Source organism: Urocitellus parryii, chromosome 1, assembly GCF_045843805.1.
Source record: "Urocitellus parryii isolate mUroPar1 chromosome 1, mUroPar1.hap1, whole genome shotgun sequence".
In the NCBI taxonomy this organism is placed as follows: Eukaryota; Metazoa; Chordata; class Mammalia; order Rodentia; family Sciuridae; genus Urocitellus; species Urocitellus parryii.
The window spans coordinates 125760865-125779989 of record NC_135531.1 but is presented as its reverse complement, the minus strand read 5'-3'; the positions used below and the strand labels follow the sequence as shown (position 1 = coordinate 125779989).

Genomic DNA, 19125 nt, shown 5'->3' with positions numbered 1-19125 from the left:
TCTGGATTTACTGGGCCTGAGAAATTCCAGAATACCCTTCCTGTACTACATAAGTTTTGGTGGGTCTTATATGCATATTTGCCAAGATTCTTCTCAAACCTACCAAAAAGCTAAAAAAATTTCATCAGCAGCTGAAATATCATTTTTTTTTTCTGAATTGTTTTCCATGCTACCAGACAGGCAGAGGCAAATCAGTTTGCTGTTGTTGACTAGTTCCAGGTTCTTGGAAGCTGCCATATCTAGCTTTGTAGCAAAAGTGAGGATTGGCAGCATTTTCTCCACAATGTTGTTATTTTAATGATTGAAAAGCCTAGAATCAGTTTTGAGGCTCAGAGAGAGTATAGGCAAGTGTCTCTGTCCATGCAGTCTCTGGGTAAAGGCCAGGATCCAATTTCCACTACATACTAGATGATTCCAGCATCAAAACACGTGCCTGCAACCAATGACCAGCTCTAGTCCAGCTCTAAATCTGGTTAGTTTCTTTTTGTTTTCTGAGCTTTTTTTGTCCATTAAAAAAAAGACAGAACAAAAGTGGTTTTATCTACATATGTATTATTATTTAGAAGTACATAGCATGAGACTACTGTAGAAACAGAATTCTCAATAAATATAAGGTCACATTCTGTGAACACTCAGTATTTGGTTTTTATTTTCAATATTGTCCATAGAAGACAGTGTTTGAGGCCTGGCCTCCCTCTATGATTCCTAACTGACTCTGAGACAGTCAAATCATTGCCTGCCTGGTTAGGTGGCCTCTGCTGCAACCCTGGAGCCTTAGGCCCATTATTCTGGACTGAGTTCTCTATAAATGGACTTGACAAGAGGGTCAGCTCACTGGTGACATTTTTATTAAGCACATTAGCTGATCAAATTTCCTGTGGATCTAATCTCCCTGTAGTCATATTTTCTCTTGAGTGTTGATTACCTTAATTTCTTTAAAAATCTATCACTAGATAAATGTAGCTTTGGACCCTTTAAAAACAATCTTAAATCCATGAAACATATTTTAAAATCTTGGTTTTCTAGACACTAACTCTTGCCCTGAGCTGGAGTACTGGTTCTTTCTATGGCTTTGGACCAAATGGCTGGGCTATGGGGGGGGGGGGTAATAGAACAGGCAGTGGGATAATTTGGCACCTGCAGATACCATTCCTCTTGTCTTCAGTTGTCCCTTGACATATTCTCTTAAAAACCAGCCCTGCACTTTTTGAGGTCATATTTTGCCTTTTTTATCTTGTAACCTAATTAATTGCTCATGAGGGCCAGAACATCATCAAGGAGGCTAGGAAAATAAGAACAATGTGGCAATGGGTCTGAAGTGCCTCAGAATGAGCTGCAATTTAATTCTCAGCCTGCTAGTTCTCACTTCTGAACCAACTTCAATGAAGCATATATGTTATAATGTAATTGAGGAAGTGAAAAGAAAAGTCCATGAAAAGGACTTAGCAAAGAAAAACTACTCAATAAGTGCTGGCTATTACTATTACCATAATTATGATGAAGTACTATGGGTTTGGAGGACATGCTTAGCACATTGCATAATTAGAAGAAGAAAAGTGCCTTTATTCTTTCTCTGTTCTGTTATGGATCCATTTAGATTATACCTCACATGTTTAAAATTTCCCATTTTGTTGCTCTTCTCTCTTTAAAAATGATGATTAAAAAACAGGTTTTAACATTTTCCCTCTTATATGACTTTCTACTTTTGCTAGATATCTTAGAACTATTATCTTTTAAAATTTAGTTTGGTTCTTGGGCTGGAACTCAGGGCCTACTCTCATGCTAGGCAAGGTTTCTATCACTGAGCTACATCCCCAGCCCAGGACTATTATCCTTCAATAATAGTGGGAAAAGATCAGTGCTGATTTGAACAACATGAACTTCAGGTCATGCTAAGAAGAGAGAAGAAATAACTGCAAACGACATGCACCTTAAGCAGTCTGTACCTTGCTGCAGGGAGCAATCCAATAGGCTATGGCGAGAAAAGGGAGGCCTATGGAGACTCCAAAGACAGCCAGGAATTTCACAGCGATAGACTGTTGACGTAAGCCTGAGAGATTTTCATACCACATGGTAAGCAATTGCTGCTGACAGTTAGGATGAGCAACGAACTGTAAAAACAAAACAAAAAACAAAAACAAAACGCAACAGGAAAATGGCATTGATAGCACTTGAACAGTATACAATTTAGAAGTAACTTGGGGCTGAAGTGTTTGACCTGGGGGTGACCTGAGTGTTGGAGCTGGGTAGCTGGGGCAGGTACTTGCAGGGGTAAGTGGAGATGGGTGGGGCTTCTGACTCTGGGATGCTGGGGAGCTTTGTGTTACAGCCAGAACCCTTGTAGGTTGGGCTGGCTGAATTAGTCCTTTCCAAAGTGAGGCCCAGGAGAAGCCTCAGCCACAGAAAATGATAAGCAGCTTTTGTATAAATGCTTGTCTTCAGTTCAGGCTGTTTATCTGATCAGAGGAGATTTATCTCTGGGCTCATTTGGAAAACCACACAGAAGAATGATTGGATCATTACTAGGGGTTTGGAGTCAGATTTTGGGTTTGGATTTTGCTCTGCCATTTACTAGCTGGTGTCCTTGTGCCAGCTATTTAACCTTTCTGAGCCTTAATAATCTCATCTGCAAAACAGAGTTTATCAGGTCATCTTATAGGATTAAATGAGATACTTCAGAAAGGTACCCTTCTCTTTTCCTATGTGGTCTAAGGAAAAACAATTACAGTGTTTCCAGAGAATATTTGAAAATTCCTCTGTATTTCCTCACTGCATCTCAGTGGTGTTCAGCTTGGATCCATGGAGTTCTCGTGGTGTGCTGGAGCACTGGCACATTGTATTCCCAGGTAATACCTTTCTTTTGGGACATCTTGCAGCCTCTCACCACCACCTTCCTTCCTTGGAACTGCCCTGCCCTAATGCTCAAATTATAAGTTGGACCCCTTGTGACCATCTGATATTGTGTGGCCTTGTCCCTAGATACCTATGATAGTTTATTTGACTAGGGATAGAACCTTGATCTGAACTGGGCCCATAAGGTTTTCTCTTTTAGGTATTTGGAAGTATGATGAAAGAGGCAGTTTATATAGTAGGCAGTTAACATGTACCTGGGGAGATCTGTGTTCTGAGTAGACTAGTTAGCAAAATAAGCCAGTTGAAAAGAGAAAGGAGAATGAAGATGTGAAGAAGCTGAGATAGTGTCTGACCCAACTCCACTTTGCTCTTATGATCCCTGAGATATCCTTATATTCATAGACAAAACTTCCTTTTTCCACTCGATCTAGCATATAGGCTTGATTTGCCACAATCAAAACATCTTTTTCTGCAAATAGTTTTTACCATTTGGCCATTTGTTCATTTGACCCTGTGTCCTAGCCAGTATAAACTGGCAATAGGCAATATTTAAGTAAAATTTATGGGAATAAAGTTTAAATTTGAGAAAATTATAAACATTAGCTTATTTTTTCCCCATGACAGGAAAAGGTATTATTTGTTTTTGGCAGGCCTATCCTTTGGCTCTACTCTGCATATCCAATAGATAGGGGTGCTATTGGGACCCATGGTCTAGAAAGACTTGACTGGATATTTTTTGAAAAAACTTTGAACTGATTACCCCAGAGTATAATGTGCCCATTTCATCTCATTTACCATTTTGGGTATTAAGAGAACATGTACAATGATTTCTGGGAAATGTAAAACATTCTCTTTTCATTATAAGAACAATATAAATAGAGCTATTTTAGAGTTTTCAATGCAGACATGTTCTTGTTTCTAGTTTCTGGGAGCTCACAGTAGCAGAAAATGATCTGCAAGGACACTATCAAAGGTTTATTGGGCTCTGCAGCCTCTGATGTTACTATTACATGAATATTAGATGCAAGCAAAAGAGCCTTCTTTTGTAGCATTATTGGACTCATAGCAACTAACTATTGTGGTCTTTCCAAGATAGACACAACAGATTTTCCTCAATCCACAGAAGACTCCACAGATCAGCAGATAATGTACTGTCCTGGCCCCCTTTCCAACTCATAACAAAGAGAAGCAACCGACAGAAAATTATGTAAATGTCATAGTGATTTAGAGTCTAGACAGTCATAACAAGGTCCCAGAGTAGATGGTGGGTGAGCATGGGGGGAACAGTCATTTTTGTTTTCATCAGTCAAGCTTTTATGGGCACTGAAAGGGCCCTTGCTCTGGAGACTCAAAGTCTGATTCCAAGGTGGGAGATATGCCCATGAAATAGTAGAAGATGACTACTGGACTCACCCTAGGGCTTCCTGTACCTTAGCTTCCCTGGAAGGCTCTTGTTGCATTCGCCATTATTAGTTTCCCTATGACTGGGGAGAGCCCACCCCATGCTTGCTCTGCTGTTTCTATGCAGGCAAATCAGCACAACAGATTGGGTAGCATGAGATGGGGCAGGATTCTGAGACAGAGAAAAGTGGGGACCATCCCTACTGTCCCTCACTTGCCTGAGGGGAAGGCAGTGATCTAACTAGAAGAGAGGTACTCTCCTGAGACTGCTTTCCTTGATTAGATCTTTGCTAATTTCCACAGCTGCATTTATTCCTCCATAATAAAGCAATCTAGCTTTAAATACACTGTTTATTTGTAGACGGGCTTTATAATATAATGCTCCCAGAAAGCTGACAACAGCTGATAACTGAAGCCCAAGTTGATGTTTACCTTTTATGGGCATTTTTCTACACTCCTGGAAGACCTTAGAAGACACCTTCATGACACATAGTTTGATGTGTATCAAAGGACTTTCTCTGCTGTAATTTTGATGCACAAAATATATCATCCCTGATCCAAGGAGGATGAGAGTAGCGAATGAAGTATACCAACAGGACACAAAGAAAACTCTAACGAAAAGGGCACAGAGTCAAGGAACAAAGGTAGGAAGAACTCAGAGTGGGAGGAATATTTTCAAAAGCAAGGTCAGAGAGGAACCCACGAAGAGAAGCTGACAGCTAGAATGGAACTCAGAAAATTGGTATTTACTTGGGTTTGCTTTCTTTGACATCTAGCTCACAAAAGAATGGAATGATCAAAGGATGAATGTCACCATGAGTTTTACCTAAGCCTCTCCTGCCCCAAGCCATTTTGGCCTATAGCATGGTACTTTTAGGAAAATTCTTCAAGGGAAGAGCTGATGTGACTGCTTTGATTTTCCTAATGATAATGATTCATACCATTTAGAGCAGGGAGTTTGTAATGGGCTGGAGTTGAGAATCTTTTAAGGTGGGTTTATGTGGGGATGAGTATCCTTATAGGAGAGAAAAAATTATATTCATAACTGGGATGAACTGTTGTTCAGTAAACTGGGTAATGCAGGGAGTTTAGGAAGTTCAACTGCTAGGCAAGATAGAAGAGTACTCTGAGACAAAATTCTTTATAATGGAAGGGAGAATGTGGGATTAGCCAGACTGGGAAATAGGACCTGAGGGACTGGAATTTGTGGGCTGCTGGTTCTTGAAACCATCCCAATTCAATTTTCCTGGTGGCCCATTTGCACCAGCCTTCATGGATAATGTAACATTTGTGCCCAAAGCTGGTTTCTGGTAATATCTCATCTAAACTTCTTGTTCCTCCTACCACAGGTGCATTCTGAGAATATAATGCTAGCTTTTCAGGATTTTGGAGGCATATTGGCTGAACCTTGGCTCTTATTTATTTTTAATTGGCTCATGGGCTATTATTTTTCTTTCATAACCCAAAGGAAAACCACCCTTTGCTCTTTGCTCTACTTATATTCATCCACAAGGAAGTAGCTACTGTTTTAAACTAGTCAGTTTTGGAGAAGGTACAAAAATTCCTTAACCCAATATTGAGTTTTTTAAGGGCTGCTTTATGGGACATTCAGACCCATAGCCCATACATTAAAAACAGGATATAAGACTTCTATGATGGTGGGTGGTTAAGTACATGGATTGCTGTAGTGCTACCTGGGTTTAAGTCCTGTTTCTGCCTTAGGCTGGCCAGATGCTGTTAGGTTATTCTTAGTTCTTCACATGTTTAGCTTTCCCTCTTCTGTAAAATGAAGCTGATAATGAGGATTTAATGTTATTGTTTAGATATTAGATGTCTTCCAAAGCTCATGTGTGAGACAATGCAAAAAAGTTTAGAGGTATTGGGTTATGAGATCCTAATCAGTGCATTAATCCTCTGACAGGGATTAATGGGTGGTAACTATAGTTAGGCTGAAGAAGGTGGGCTATTGTGGGTATACCTTTGGGGTATATATTTTGTCAATGGTGAGAGAAAAATTCTCTCTGGCTTCCTGGTGCTATGTCCTGAGCCATTTTTCTCTACCACACTTTTTTGACATTCTCTCTTGCCTAGGACCCAGAGCAATGGAGTCATCTCTCTATAGACTAAGACCTCTGAAATTGTGAGTGCCAAATAAAACTCTGTGCTCTAAAATTGTTCTTGTCTTTTGGTTGCAGCAGTGAAATAGCTGACTAAAACATTTAGTGAGTCAGTATTTATAAAATTCTGAGAACAGTACCTGGCAATAATAAGTTGTATATTAGTTTTAGATAAATTAAAACAAGCCAATGGCTGTCCTTTCCTTTCCATTTTCTTCCCCTCTTCCTCTTGTTTCTCCTTTCCTCCCTCCCACTCCCTACCTTACCTTCCTGCCTGTATTCCTGACTGCTGTTTTGTTGGCAGACATTTTCTTAAAGTATCCATGTAACCTAAGCAGGCAGTCCTTCTCTATCCAGTTCCTCTTTCCTCATCCCCCACTGAAGGTGGAGCTTGACTTATCCAGGCTATTAAGTCAAAATGGGCTATTATTCTTTGCTGGGGCCGTCAGGGTTACCATCAAGCCTATTCATCAGACACACTGGTACTAGCTCCTCTAATGATTATGGAGCCCTCTCTCAATGAGGAGCAGCACAGATTACAGACAGAACCCGCAGAAAGCTCTTCTCTCCTTCTCCCTCCCTTAGAGCCTCCCCTCTTCATCACCTTAAAAGCTGCTAAGTCCTGCATGTAGCCCTTTTTGGGGGGAAGGGAAGAGGGCTGCCTTGAGACTATATGATTTCCATATCTCTTAAGCATAGATTTTTCTCTCTGATACTAGGTCTTATTTATACAGTAATGAGATGTGGCAATGCATGTTTTGATAAGCTGAAAAATAACTTAGCTGGAGAAAAATTTCATGAGATTCAATGCTTATGGGGAAGATAACTTTCTTTAATATAGATATGCTATCAAAGCACCCCTCCCCCGACTATGTCTCATGTGACTTTGGTCAAGATTTTCCCCTTTGCTTGTCACTAACATTAGTTATAGACATCCTTTCTTCTGGAAACTGTCTTCAGAGGAAAAAGAAGACAGACACTGCATCAGCCATCAAGTGGTTGTTTCTCAGTGCAGGGCAGGCAGTCCACATGAATTATAGTAATTGTGTGGTGTCATTTCTTATTTAGAGCATTATATAGGATTAGGTTCCATGGTGCTAATATTCTTCTCTTCTTTTTTTGTCTTGGCAATGCTCTCAAGTCATGGTGGTTGGGAGGAAAGAAGAGAGTTGGAAAGGTCATCATTTACTGGTTTCTTTTGTTGGTTTATTCACTTGTTCATACCTTCATCCACTCAATAAACATTCCCAAGGGAATCCTCTAGTAGGCACTGTCCTCAGCACTGGGGACAGGTTGCAGTCTTTGTCCACAGGGAACTCTCGGCTTTTTTATTGGAAGTGGAGCAAAACTTAATAGCAACACCCCATTAATTCCTGAGCAGGCCCTTCATGGTGGGTGAATGAATGAATAGCAAGTGCTCATTGGAGCATGGATCATTAGATGGTGGCATTAGTGCCATTTCTTATGGGTTTCTCTTTATTTGTGCCCCACATCATCAGAGAATCTAGTTGCTAGAATCTAACACATTCTAGGGTTTGACCACCCAGGTTCAAAACATAGATCTTCTGTTTCCTGTCTGAGTGATCCTGGGTCAGCCATCTCACTGCTCTTAGTTTTGTGATACCTGCAAGAGGTATCACAGTGCTTAGTAAGTATTGAAGGTGGTCACTTGAATGAATATTATTCCCATTACCACTTTTTTCAGTTCCTCCAAGGGCTGTTTATATAGTTATAGTTCTTTCACTCTTGCTGAGTTTATACTATTAGCATAGAATGTTGAATAGCTATGTTCTTTTAGAGTTAAGCATTCCTGGAGTATATAATGTGTTTCATTAAAAACTACTATTATTTTATTAAGTTTTAAATTTATGGGGCACTTTGGTATGGGCCAACATTGTTATTGTGCTCATCAAGCCTGTTTATTTATCCATGAAGTTCTGGAATGGCCATTATAGGAAAATAATCCATGATAGTCCTGGGAGATGGTGGTGGTGAGTTTTGGGTGAAGAACCATATAGTCATAGCTCTTTTTAGATGCTTCTAAATATGGGCACCAGGCAAAATGGAAAGTTTGAAAGATATATCTCTAAGTTTATACTGTTATTTACTGAGGATCTAGTATGGAAGGAACTGAAGTTATATTATTATCCATAATCTTCACAATGTCTCCTCTAAAATGGATGTTTTTTACATGTCCACATACACAAATGGGGTTGTATTAGCATTTCCATGTTTCAGTTGAAGAAAGTGAGACTAGACTATCTCAAGTTAGCCACAGTCTCATGGCTAGAAAGTTGAGGTTCTAATTCTCATCTGCCTCTAAGCCTGAGCTCTTTTCACTTCACTAAATGCCCTCCCCTTGAATTTTCTTGATATGATAGACTTGGACTTTAACCTCTGCTGGTCTTAGTTCCTTGTCATAAATAAAACAATAAAAACCAGATATTACTGAGAACTTACCATTGTTCAGGTTGAGCACTTTATAAACATTTTTTTCACTTATTCCTTGTCATACCATGTGGTGAGAACAATCATGCCCATTTAAAAGCTGAGGACACTGTGACAAACACTATGTTGTAGGGCTGTTCATAACCACCTCCTTATGTTGCTTCTCCCAACTGAGGCTTCCAATATCTCCTCTGGGTCAGGCCACTGTCCCATTCTGTCCACTAGGCAGGAGGGCATCTCTGTGAGCCTGTGGATTTCAGGCGTGCCACAGAGAGGCTTGTATGTTTTTCAGTCAGAGTTCTGGGTGTCTCCTCTTGCCCTGTGATAGTGAACTATGTCCTTTTGGGGAGGACAGTTGGTTTATGACTTTCATCTTCAGAGTAATAGAAGTTGCTATGCTAATCCATATCCACTTCATTTATACTGTTTGTGATAGATGAAAGGATAGAGATATAGATAGATGGGATTTTAGCTGGGGAGAAAGGAAGTAAATCAAAGGGAATGGAAAGAATAAAAAGAAAGAAGAACAAAGCAAGGGAAGGGAGAAAGGAAGTGGGAGATAAAGTTAAAAACTTGACCTCCAACTGTTATTCCAACTTGGTTTTTACTCTTTTTCTTTCCATTCCTAGTGTCTAATCAAACTGTGCCAAGCTAGTCCCTGAGCCTGCCATAAGCATCCTATCTCCAAGTCTCTGCTCAAGGGATCTGCTACCTTAAATGCTTTTCTTCATATCTTTCCTTGTTCAAGTTTTATCCAGCTCTGCAATTATCTCTCTCTCTTTTTTAAAGAGAGAGTGAGAGAGGAGAGAGAATTTTTAATATTTATTTTTTAGTTCTCGGCGGACACAACATCTTTGTTGGTATGTGGTGCTGAGGATCGAACCCGGGCCGCACGACGAGCCAGACGAGCGTGCTACCGCCTGAGCCACATTCCCAGCCCCCTCTGCAATTATCTCTTCCATGAAGGCTTACCAAGATTTTACCAATCCGGTGAGAATCTTTCTTTTCTTTTATGTAATTCTTAGTTTATCTCTCTTATACTCAGTGTATGCCTATATGACCCTCTGCTGGACAGCAGATTTCTCCTGGAGGGCTCCTGTTTGTTCAATGAGTGGGTTCCATTTGAGTAAATGGCAGAGTCAGAAGTTCTCTGCTTTTAGACTGCAAACCTGGTATCATCCACAGGACCAAAGTAGTCTTCTTACTTACTGTCACTGTGGTATGGCAGATTCTCAGCACTACTTGGCTATGGCATCACATCTGGAAGAGCCATATGGGTACAAAAGGCTAAAGGTTTGCTTGCTTTCCAGGGGTCATGATGAACAGATAATGATTGAATTCATGTCTCTGCTGAATTCAGTTTTACTGTAGAAGTGCCAGCAGATTGGAAATAATAACAACAACTTCCTTAATTCCCAAAGGCAATTGAGTTAGGAGTTTAAAGAGCCTGCCAGGAAAAAAAATTATAGCACCATCTGGAGAGGTACCTTAAGAACAATGAGCCAAGGAGGAGGATGGAGTTGGAACTCAGCCCAAGGGAACTTTTGGCTACAATTTGGGGTTCTTTTTTTCATATAATCTGCTTAAACACACTCTGCCTGTACCCTTTTCACAGTATTGCTTTAGAATTTCTTGCTTTTTGTTTTGGTCTTTATTTTTTAGTACTAGGGATAGAATCCAGGGCTTCAAGTACCCTAGGCAAGCACTCTACCACTGAGCTATATTCCCACCCTAAAATTTCTCGATTTTGGACCACTATCAGAAACATCCTCCTCACTGTTGGGAGGTTCCATTTTGATACATGTGTCAATGTCTCATTTGTTTACAGCCTTCCCTGACTCCTCTTCCATGTGTGGACCCCAGTCCCACCCAATTGTGGCATGCTTCTTGGTTATTTCCATAGCTGAGAGTCGTGCCAGGCAGCTGCTCATTGAGCATTCTGGAAATCTTCCAGGTAGCCAGAGGATATGGGGACTGCTGAAGGGTCTTCAACTCCTGCAGATACTTCATTTCACCTGAATTTTAGTTATGTAGCTCTCTCCATTATTCTCAAAGATGTATCTCTATTCCAGTTTCCCTAGCAGAACATAAAACAATCTCTCTCAGCTGTCCTTAAAACAAACCTCCAGTTTTCTAAATCAAAGGGAAATACTTATACATATGCTCCAAATTGGTGGGCTGCTCTGAGGACTAGTGACTCAGCAGCATCTCTCTCACCAAAGAAAGAATGATTTTCTGAAAATCATGAAGCAGCCTATGCCTCAGTCTGAGTTGCAGGAACCAAGACAAATGTCATTGGACTTCTCCCAGAGCTGTGGGTGAGCCATTTCCTGAGCACAGGTGCCTAGGCAGCAGGCCATGGCTGAACTTCCTGGAGATGGATGAAATGCTGTGATTTGCAAGTGCTCACCAGGTTCTCCGACAGCAGTGAATCCAGAGAGTACAGATGACATGGCCAGAGTCCTACTGCTCTAGATGATTGCCTCTGTTCTTTCACAGTGTCATAAAGAAGCTACTCTGCATACCTAGGTAGCCTTTTTTTTTTTTTTTTACCCCATCTAGTGCTGTGACTTATCCTGAAACTAAAGAAGTAGTAGAAGTTGCTTCTAGAAAACTTTATTGGATTATTTCCACTACTTCCCTTTTTGAGACTTTGCCTCTAGCCAAGTTTCTGTGAATACCATTTCCAAACATGGCAAATGTATCTACCCAACTGTGTTCAAAGAAGTTCCATTTAGCTCCTCTAACATTCGGTTTTAATCAGCCTTTAAAATCCAACTTCTTCTTCACCTCCCAGTTCTACTAAGTCCCTTGGTCTCCCAAGATGTCTTGGACTCCCATGGATCTAATTCTGTGGCCCCTTCATTTGGCAATCATTTCTTGAGTATGGGTAGGCTATACTCCTGTGTTTATATCTTATCTTTTCTATTGTTTTACTCTCCTTGAGAGAACCAACTGTTTGTGTATGTCCAAGAGTGTGCAGCCTTATGTTTTGCATGTAAGGGGTGCTCAGTAAACTTCTGTTGAATGATTAATAAATTGAATGTTCTTCTGAATCCTTTTAAGATTTGTTCCATGATTTTCCCTGTGACTCATCATCCCAGAATAGTTTCAAAATATGACAAACCCTCTATTACTCAAGGTCTGATGAACACTTAACTGTCTTTACGTCTTTACTAAAAGATAAGGAGAGATGATGAAAACTAAATGGGGCTCTTGTCTTGTGCAAAAGATTGAAATATAATTCTAAAATAGGTGTTGAGGATCATTTCTTGATCAAATGAGGATTATTTAATTTCTCTGTACATTATGTACCACTGAAAGCTTATATAAATTCAATATTTTAATATCAATTCAAATATTTATATAATAATAATAATTACTATGATAAGGAATAACTAATTTTTTTGAGCACTCTTTTCTGCCAGACTTTGTGCTTAACAGTCATTGTATTACTTAATCCTGTATTAGTCTGCTTTCAGTTACTATAACAAACTACTTGAAGCTGGGTACAGAGAGGCTTATTTAGCTCATAATTTTAAAGGTTGTAAGTCAAAGCTTGGGTGGCCCCATCAGTTCTGCCTCTGATGAGGAGTTTTTGGTTATATCACAGTATGGCTGATGACATCATCATGGGAGCATGTAAAGCAGGAGAGATCACATGGTGAGACAGGAAACCAGAGACCAGGGAGTGGGCCAGACTTGCTCTTTTATCACAACCCAATCTTTTGAGAAATAATTTATTCTGCAAAGCCAGCTTCAATCCCTTCTGAGGGTTATGTCCCCAATGCCTAATTAACTTGCACTAGACTTCATCTCTTAAAGGTTCTACTACCTCTCAATATTGGCACACTGACAACCAAGTTTCTAGCACATGAACTCTGCAGGTACACACTCAAACCATATCCAATTCATAGAAAACCCTTGCATCATTTCCTTGATGTTCATATTATTAAATACTTATTTTAAATATGGGGCATAAGACACAGACTAAGTAACTACCCTGCAATCAGTCACAAAAGTGATTGTTTATTAAAAGCCAATTTGACTTCAAACATAATATTTTTGAACTATTATCTGTATTTCCACAAGGGAGATAAAACTCAGTCAGACATACCAAAGCACAAAGGACCATGATTTCTTCAAGTCTGCAAAGGTAGATGATCTCACCATCCAAGGTGTGTTAGAACTCCCATGTCTCTTCATTTCTACCTATTAGTCTCAGTGGAGAAAAAGATCAGGAATACACAGAAGAAAGACTCAAAGTTAATGCTTTTAACAACTCTATCCTCTTAAAAGGAGTGAGAGGTCATGCTAAAGATGAAATCCTGGGATTTTTTCTTCTACATGTGGAGAGGAGTAGCAGTGACTGATTCTGTGATGGCTCAAGTTTCTGGTCACCACTTTGCCAGGAACCAAGTTAATGTAGAGGCCACCTAAGCCCAGATTTACAGCCTTGAATAGTGCCAACGACGCTCAAAAAACTTCTCTGCTGAGGGAGCAAATTAGAGTCTCAGGCCCTTTGCCAAATCACACCTGACTCTGATGTCTTAGTAGGAAGAGCTGCAGTTCCAGGTGGTTCCCCAAGTCTCAGTTTTGATTGGATAATTGCTTGTTGTTTGCATAACTCTGCAGACATTCCTGGCTGTTCTGTCCTTTGGGTACCAAGATTCACGGAGTCGAGGACATGTGGGCTCTGTGGTCAGCCTGCTCAGTCTTAAGCCCATCCCTGACTTGTGAGGGACCAAGTAACTTAACTTCTCAGTTAACTTCTCTATAAAGTGACCATAAACATAACTAACTCAAGGGAAGTTTCAAGGGCTTAGGAAATGCATATTCCTTTTTTGGTATAAATTATGGTGCAGTTCTTAAGTAGCAACATGCTATTTTTTTTGTTGGTGGACTATTTTATTTATGAAATAAAAATCATAAGTATAAATCACTTATATCATGCATTAAAAGTTTTGATCAACCAAAATATGGTCACTAACTGAGAACCTGTTTATTTTTCATGGTTCTTAAGTAGAGAAAGAAACTTGGTCATCAATAAAAGAAATAATTATTATTGTAGTTCAAACACTTTATCAACAAGGAGAACATAAATCCAAAGTTACTGATATCCAAACAAGAAATCTGCATGGGAATTTGTGTCCATATTTAATTAAATGAAAGAAGACAGAAATAGACTGCACATGCTTTCTTCAAATATAAACCATAGCTTCCAAACAATACAAAAATTGTAGTTCTAGGCTGATATAACTGAGGATTATATGGTTTTAAAAATGACTTCCTCAGCCACATTTGATGGTTTATACCTGTAACTCCAGCTTCTTGGGAGGCTGAGGCAGGAGAACCAAAAGTTGAAGCCCAGCCTGGACAACTTAGTGAGACTCTGTCTCAAAATAAAAAATTAAAAGGACAGGGAATGTCACTTAGTAGTAAGAGCACCCCTGAATTTAATTCCAATATTGGGGAAAAAGAATTAATTATATTATATTATCAAATTAAATATTAGGTGAGTTGCAAGCAGATGAAGAAATCAGAGGGCAATAGTTGGAGCTTTCTTATCTCTTTGTGATTCCAAGTTTCCCAATTTTTTTTTTTTTGCAGAGACTGTGCATATAAACCAGCAATGATATATTCACTAATTTTCCTTTTAAAAACCACATTATGTTTTATTTTTAAATTTTCATTTTAAAGTAATGCTTTAAAATTAATTTCATCTTTGTGAATTTATATTATAATGCTGATGTATATATAACATATTTTACACATATTTTATTTTTACTTGATGTTTATGTGTATATGCAGTTTTATGGTTGAAATATACTCAAGATTTAGTGCTACTAATTTTAAATTTTAATTTTGAATTTTCAAATTTATAAAATATTACTTCTACCAGTATTTTGATCTTATGAGACATAAAGGCTGAAATAATGGCAAAGTTACCGGTTCAAGGATAAGAAATAACACGTATAGCCCCACTGTCGTAGATCTTAGCAGCAGGTGAGAAAAAACCTAGTCTCAGTGGTTGAAAGTCATTTATCTATTCCCCAGACACACAGTACATGCTTGTTGATTCCAGGTATGTGCCTTTGGGAATGGAAGATACTGTAAACAAGATGGTCAAGGCTGTGTCTGGGAAGGTTTTTAATTCCCCAAACTTGAGTCCTTCCAAACTGGATGGCAGGGAAGTTTTTTAAATTACAGCTTCCTCCTATGTTTTCCATTTGACTTAAAGTTCTTACTGAAGTCATTTTACCTATCCTTAAATATACTAAGTGCAGACATCAGCAACTCCCTTTTCATTCTAAGTAGGCAAGCCCTGCACTCAGGAACAGCTGCTGCTCTGTCTATAACTTTGCTCTATTACCCCAGCATCTCCTCTCCACTTGGTGCTTCTGTTTGCATTGAAGCCTCCTTCACAGGCTGGGCCCTTGCTGGCCAAGTAGACCAGCCCTCAACTCTCTGCTCTGCCCTTAGGCGTTCTCCTGCTGATGGGCCAGCAGGGACCCCTGTAGTGCAAAGGTGCTGAATTCCTTTGGACCTTGATGTCTCCTTGGCCTGTGGTATCTTCTTTCTCTGCAAAGCTGGCTAGATTTGCTCTCCTTTGTTTCTACCTCCAGATCTCCACTATTTGCACAGAATGACAGTCTCTTCTCATGCCTTTTTTTTTTCTGAAGGGCAATCCTCCAACAGAATTTCTGGTAATGATGCCCAGGGTGAAGTATGATCTGTTGTTCCATAATTTCTTCTTCCCAGGCTTCAGGCCTGCATGTTTTTGCTTTTGATGATGCCAAGTGGGGTTTTACTTGATTAATTTCATTTTACCTCCATCTGACTATGTAAGGTCGCCTTCCACTAAGGCTGGATGGAGAGAGGTATAAAATCCTGATGCACACTGAGTTCATCTTGGCTTATGGGAAGGGAGGTTGAGGAGGGTTCTGAGTTCAGTACTACTGTTCACCCTTCCCACTTAAGTCTTGGCTAAATTGCTTACTTTGGGAATTTTTCTCTCAAATTTTCCTTAAAAATTAACTTTATCTCCTGCTCCTCTACTCCCCAATACCAACCTGATCAATAAATTTGACCCAGCTCAAGTTCTTTTTCATGTGGTCTGGATTCCATGTAAATAATAGAGGAATGTGCTTATCAATGAACATCCCTTCTCCTCCAACAACCACCATAATTCTTCACATACATTGTTCACAGGACACTTTTAAGGGATGCCTCCTAATTTTCTATGTCATGCTGCCTGTTCCTATTCTAATACTTTAAGAGACATTGTTAATTAGACAAAGAACCTGACACATATCTAAGTGTGACACTTAGTAAATGTTGGCTTAATCTCCTCCTCCTCCTCCTCCTCCTCCTCCTCCTCCTTCTTCATAGTGTTTGTGGCTACTGTGCCACCTGGTGTTTCTAGTTTGGACAATTTCAATTGCTCTCTTCACTTCCCCCCCAAATGTGGAAATTTATCACATCCCAAACACTGGGAAACATTTCTGGTGAAGGCACATTTTAGTCATACAGGTGACCTCTAGCTTTTAGATGTCAAATGAGGACATGAATATTCAGCATCCAATGCAAAGGTCCCCTAGGCACCTTAGGATTGCTAGTTGAGAGTAAGTAGTTCCATTTTTCTTCTAGGAGCCAGTCCTGTGCCATGATATAAACAGTATATAAAATTTATGAGTTGGGTTAATTTTGCTCCTATTTTAATGATTTTTTATTAAGCTATTATAAATATAATCTCTCTCTTCATAATCATATTCATATTCTTCTTAATAGGGAACTGAGATTGAGTCTCACAAAATGTTTCAATATACTTGAAGTCACATCTACCTACACTCAGATTTATCTAATCATTTATGTTTCATTTCCTCAGCAGATATCTACTAAACTAGGCACTAGGAACACCAAGGTCAATAATAATGTCCTGGCTCTCATGGCCTCTAAGTCTAGTAAGGGAAACAGACCAACAGGCACATTTAATGTAGTTCAATCAGTGTCATGGCAGGATACCATAAATTCACAGAGAAGTAGAACCCAGCCCAAGCTGGGATGAAGAGGGTCAGTGAGTAAAGGATTGCTGGGGGAGGAATTTTTGTGCTGAGTAATGAAGGCTATACTCAGGCCACCAAGAGAGTTGGGAAGAGCATGCTGAAGAGAAGGAGCAGCAAAGCATTTGGGCTCTAAAGGGAGACAGATCTTGGTTTAAATCTTGCCTCTGCCTGTGACTGACTGATATTTAACAAGTTATGTTACCTCTGAGCTGCATCTGTTTTATCAGGCTCATTGAATAAGAAGCACTTGGCATAGTAAAGAACATAGATTGAACACTTAATAAATTGTCATTGTTGCTACCGAAGCCTTAGAGCACAGTGTGTCATAAAAGTTATAGGTAACTCAGGGACCATGCAGGAGTGAAAGAAAGTGGGAAACCCTAAAGGACTTGTGAGTCATGCTGAGACGGAGACTGAATGTAACATGAAAAAGCCAGGTGCCTTGGGAATTAAAACTTGTAGTAGACTTTTACTTTTTGATATATGGGTTAGATAGCCATAGTATAGGGTTTTGTGCACCCACACTTGCCCCTGCTGCACCCTCATGTACTAAAGAGCAGAGCAACATCCTCCATTTAAATTATAGCATCAGACAGTCTCAAAAGGCTCCAGGGACACCTGATTCATGGAACCTGCCCAGTGGACAATGATAATTTATTGCAGCATCCAGTATTCTGTTTGCAGACTCTTTAAATGTTAATGACCAATAATGTAATTATGATGGGGAAAGTTCCTGGGCCAGTTGTGGGTTTAATTTAATTTACAAAGCCATCTGGAACTATGCAAAATTCTTTTTTACAATTTTTTCCAGACCAAATTTGGATGGCTTGTAGTTACTATAATATCAAGCCTACAGCAAAGGACTACCCCCAGGCTCTGAGATCCAGAAGGAAGCACAGTGGCCTGAGGATGAGTTGACACAAGGCTTGTGGTGGATTTTATAATTTCCCCTCCCCCTGCCTCTCCAAGGGCAGGGAAGGAGCATTATTTGGCTAGTAAGGATGGGTTTCTGATAAGAACTGAGTCTCATTCATATGTCCAAGAGGCCAGAAAAACGGCTATTTATTATGCTTAGGAAAAAAATTCATATTTGTTCCTATGTCTATAAAGACTTTGGTAATCTGGTTCTTTACATCCAGTCATTCTCTCTTTTGCTCTCTATGATCCAGCCCTACTGGATTTACTATTCCATTTACTATTCCTAAAATGCACCAAGGCCCGCCCTTCCTTCCTTCCTTCCTTCCTTCCTTCCTTCCTTCCTTCCTTCCTTCCTTCCTTCCTTTCTTTCTTTCCTACCAGGGATTGAACTCAGGGGCACTTGATCACTGAGCCACATCCCCAGCCCTACTTTGTATTTTATGTAGAGACAGGGTCTCACTGAGTTGCTTAGCACCTTGCTTTTGCTGAGGCTGGCTTTGATCGTGATCCTCCCGCCTCAGCCTCCTCAGCCACTGGGATTACAGTCGTGTTCTACCTTACCCAGTACATCAAGGCCTTTCTTGACCACCCTGTCTAAAATATAAGTTCTTCCTTCCTTATTAATTTCCTTTCTGTTCTTTCACCTGGCTTTATCTTTCATCACTTAGCAACTACCACAGTTGATTATGTATTTAAAGTCTGTGATTATTAAATGTACTAAAATAGAAGAGCAATGACCTTTTTTTTGTTTACTGTATTGTATCTGGACTTAGAACAGTGTACAGTACATGGTAGCAAATTCAACAAATATTTGTTGAAAGAATAAATTCATGTATGAATCCTGTGGCTAATCTCATTGATTCCACAGTAGCAATGCTAACTCTTCTCTCCTCCCAGAAGGGATGGCATTTCTAAAAATGGCAGCAATATCTCCCATCCCAATTGCTCTGGAATGCTATCTTCCTGCTCTTGGAGTTGGTCTAACTTTCAGTGACCTATTTTGACCAATAGAATGCTGCAGAAGTAAAGCTGCAAAACTCGCTAGGTAAAAGCATTAGAGATCTTTCAGCAGTTACCATTATTCCTGGGAAAGCCTCTTAGAAGTCCAAATCTCCTGAGACCACCATGCTGTGAGGAAGCTCAACATGGCTACACCAATGGAGACCATATGAAGGAGCACTGAGGTGCCAGACATGTTTGTGTAGCTTTCGGACATCTTCCATCCCAGCCCAGTCACCACTTTAATACAGCTGAGCAAATGATTCTAGTATAAGAACTTCCCAGCTAAGCCCTGCCTGACTTCTTTTTTTTTTTTTTTTTTA

The 19125-nt window shown here is 39.8% G+C and overlaps 1 protein-coding gene across 1 annotated transcript in view; it reads right to left on the bottom strand.

The window, feature by feature from the left end:
- The window catches only part of Trpc7 (transient receptor potential cation channel subfamily C member 7), a 147466-nt gene that overhangs the window by 52660 nt on the left and 75681 nt on the right, over positions 1 to 19125 (bottom strand). Inside the window, exon 5 of the mRNA XM_077798310.1 lies at positions 1947 to 2111. Coding sequence (XP_077654436.1) covers positions 1947 to 2111 — 165 coding nt within the window. The remainder of the gene's footprint in view (positions 1 to 1946; positions 2112 to 19125) is intronic.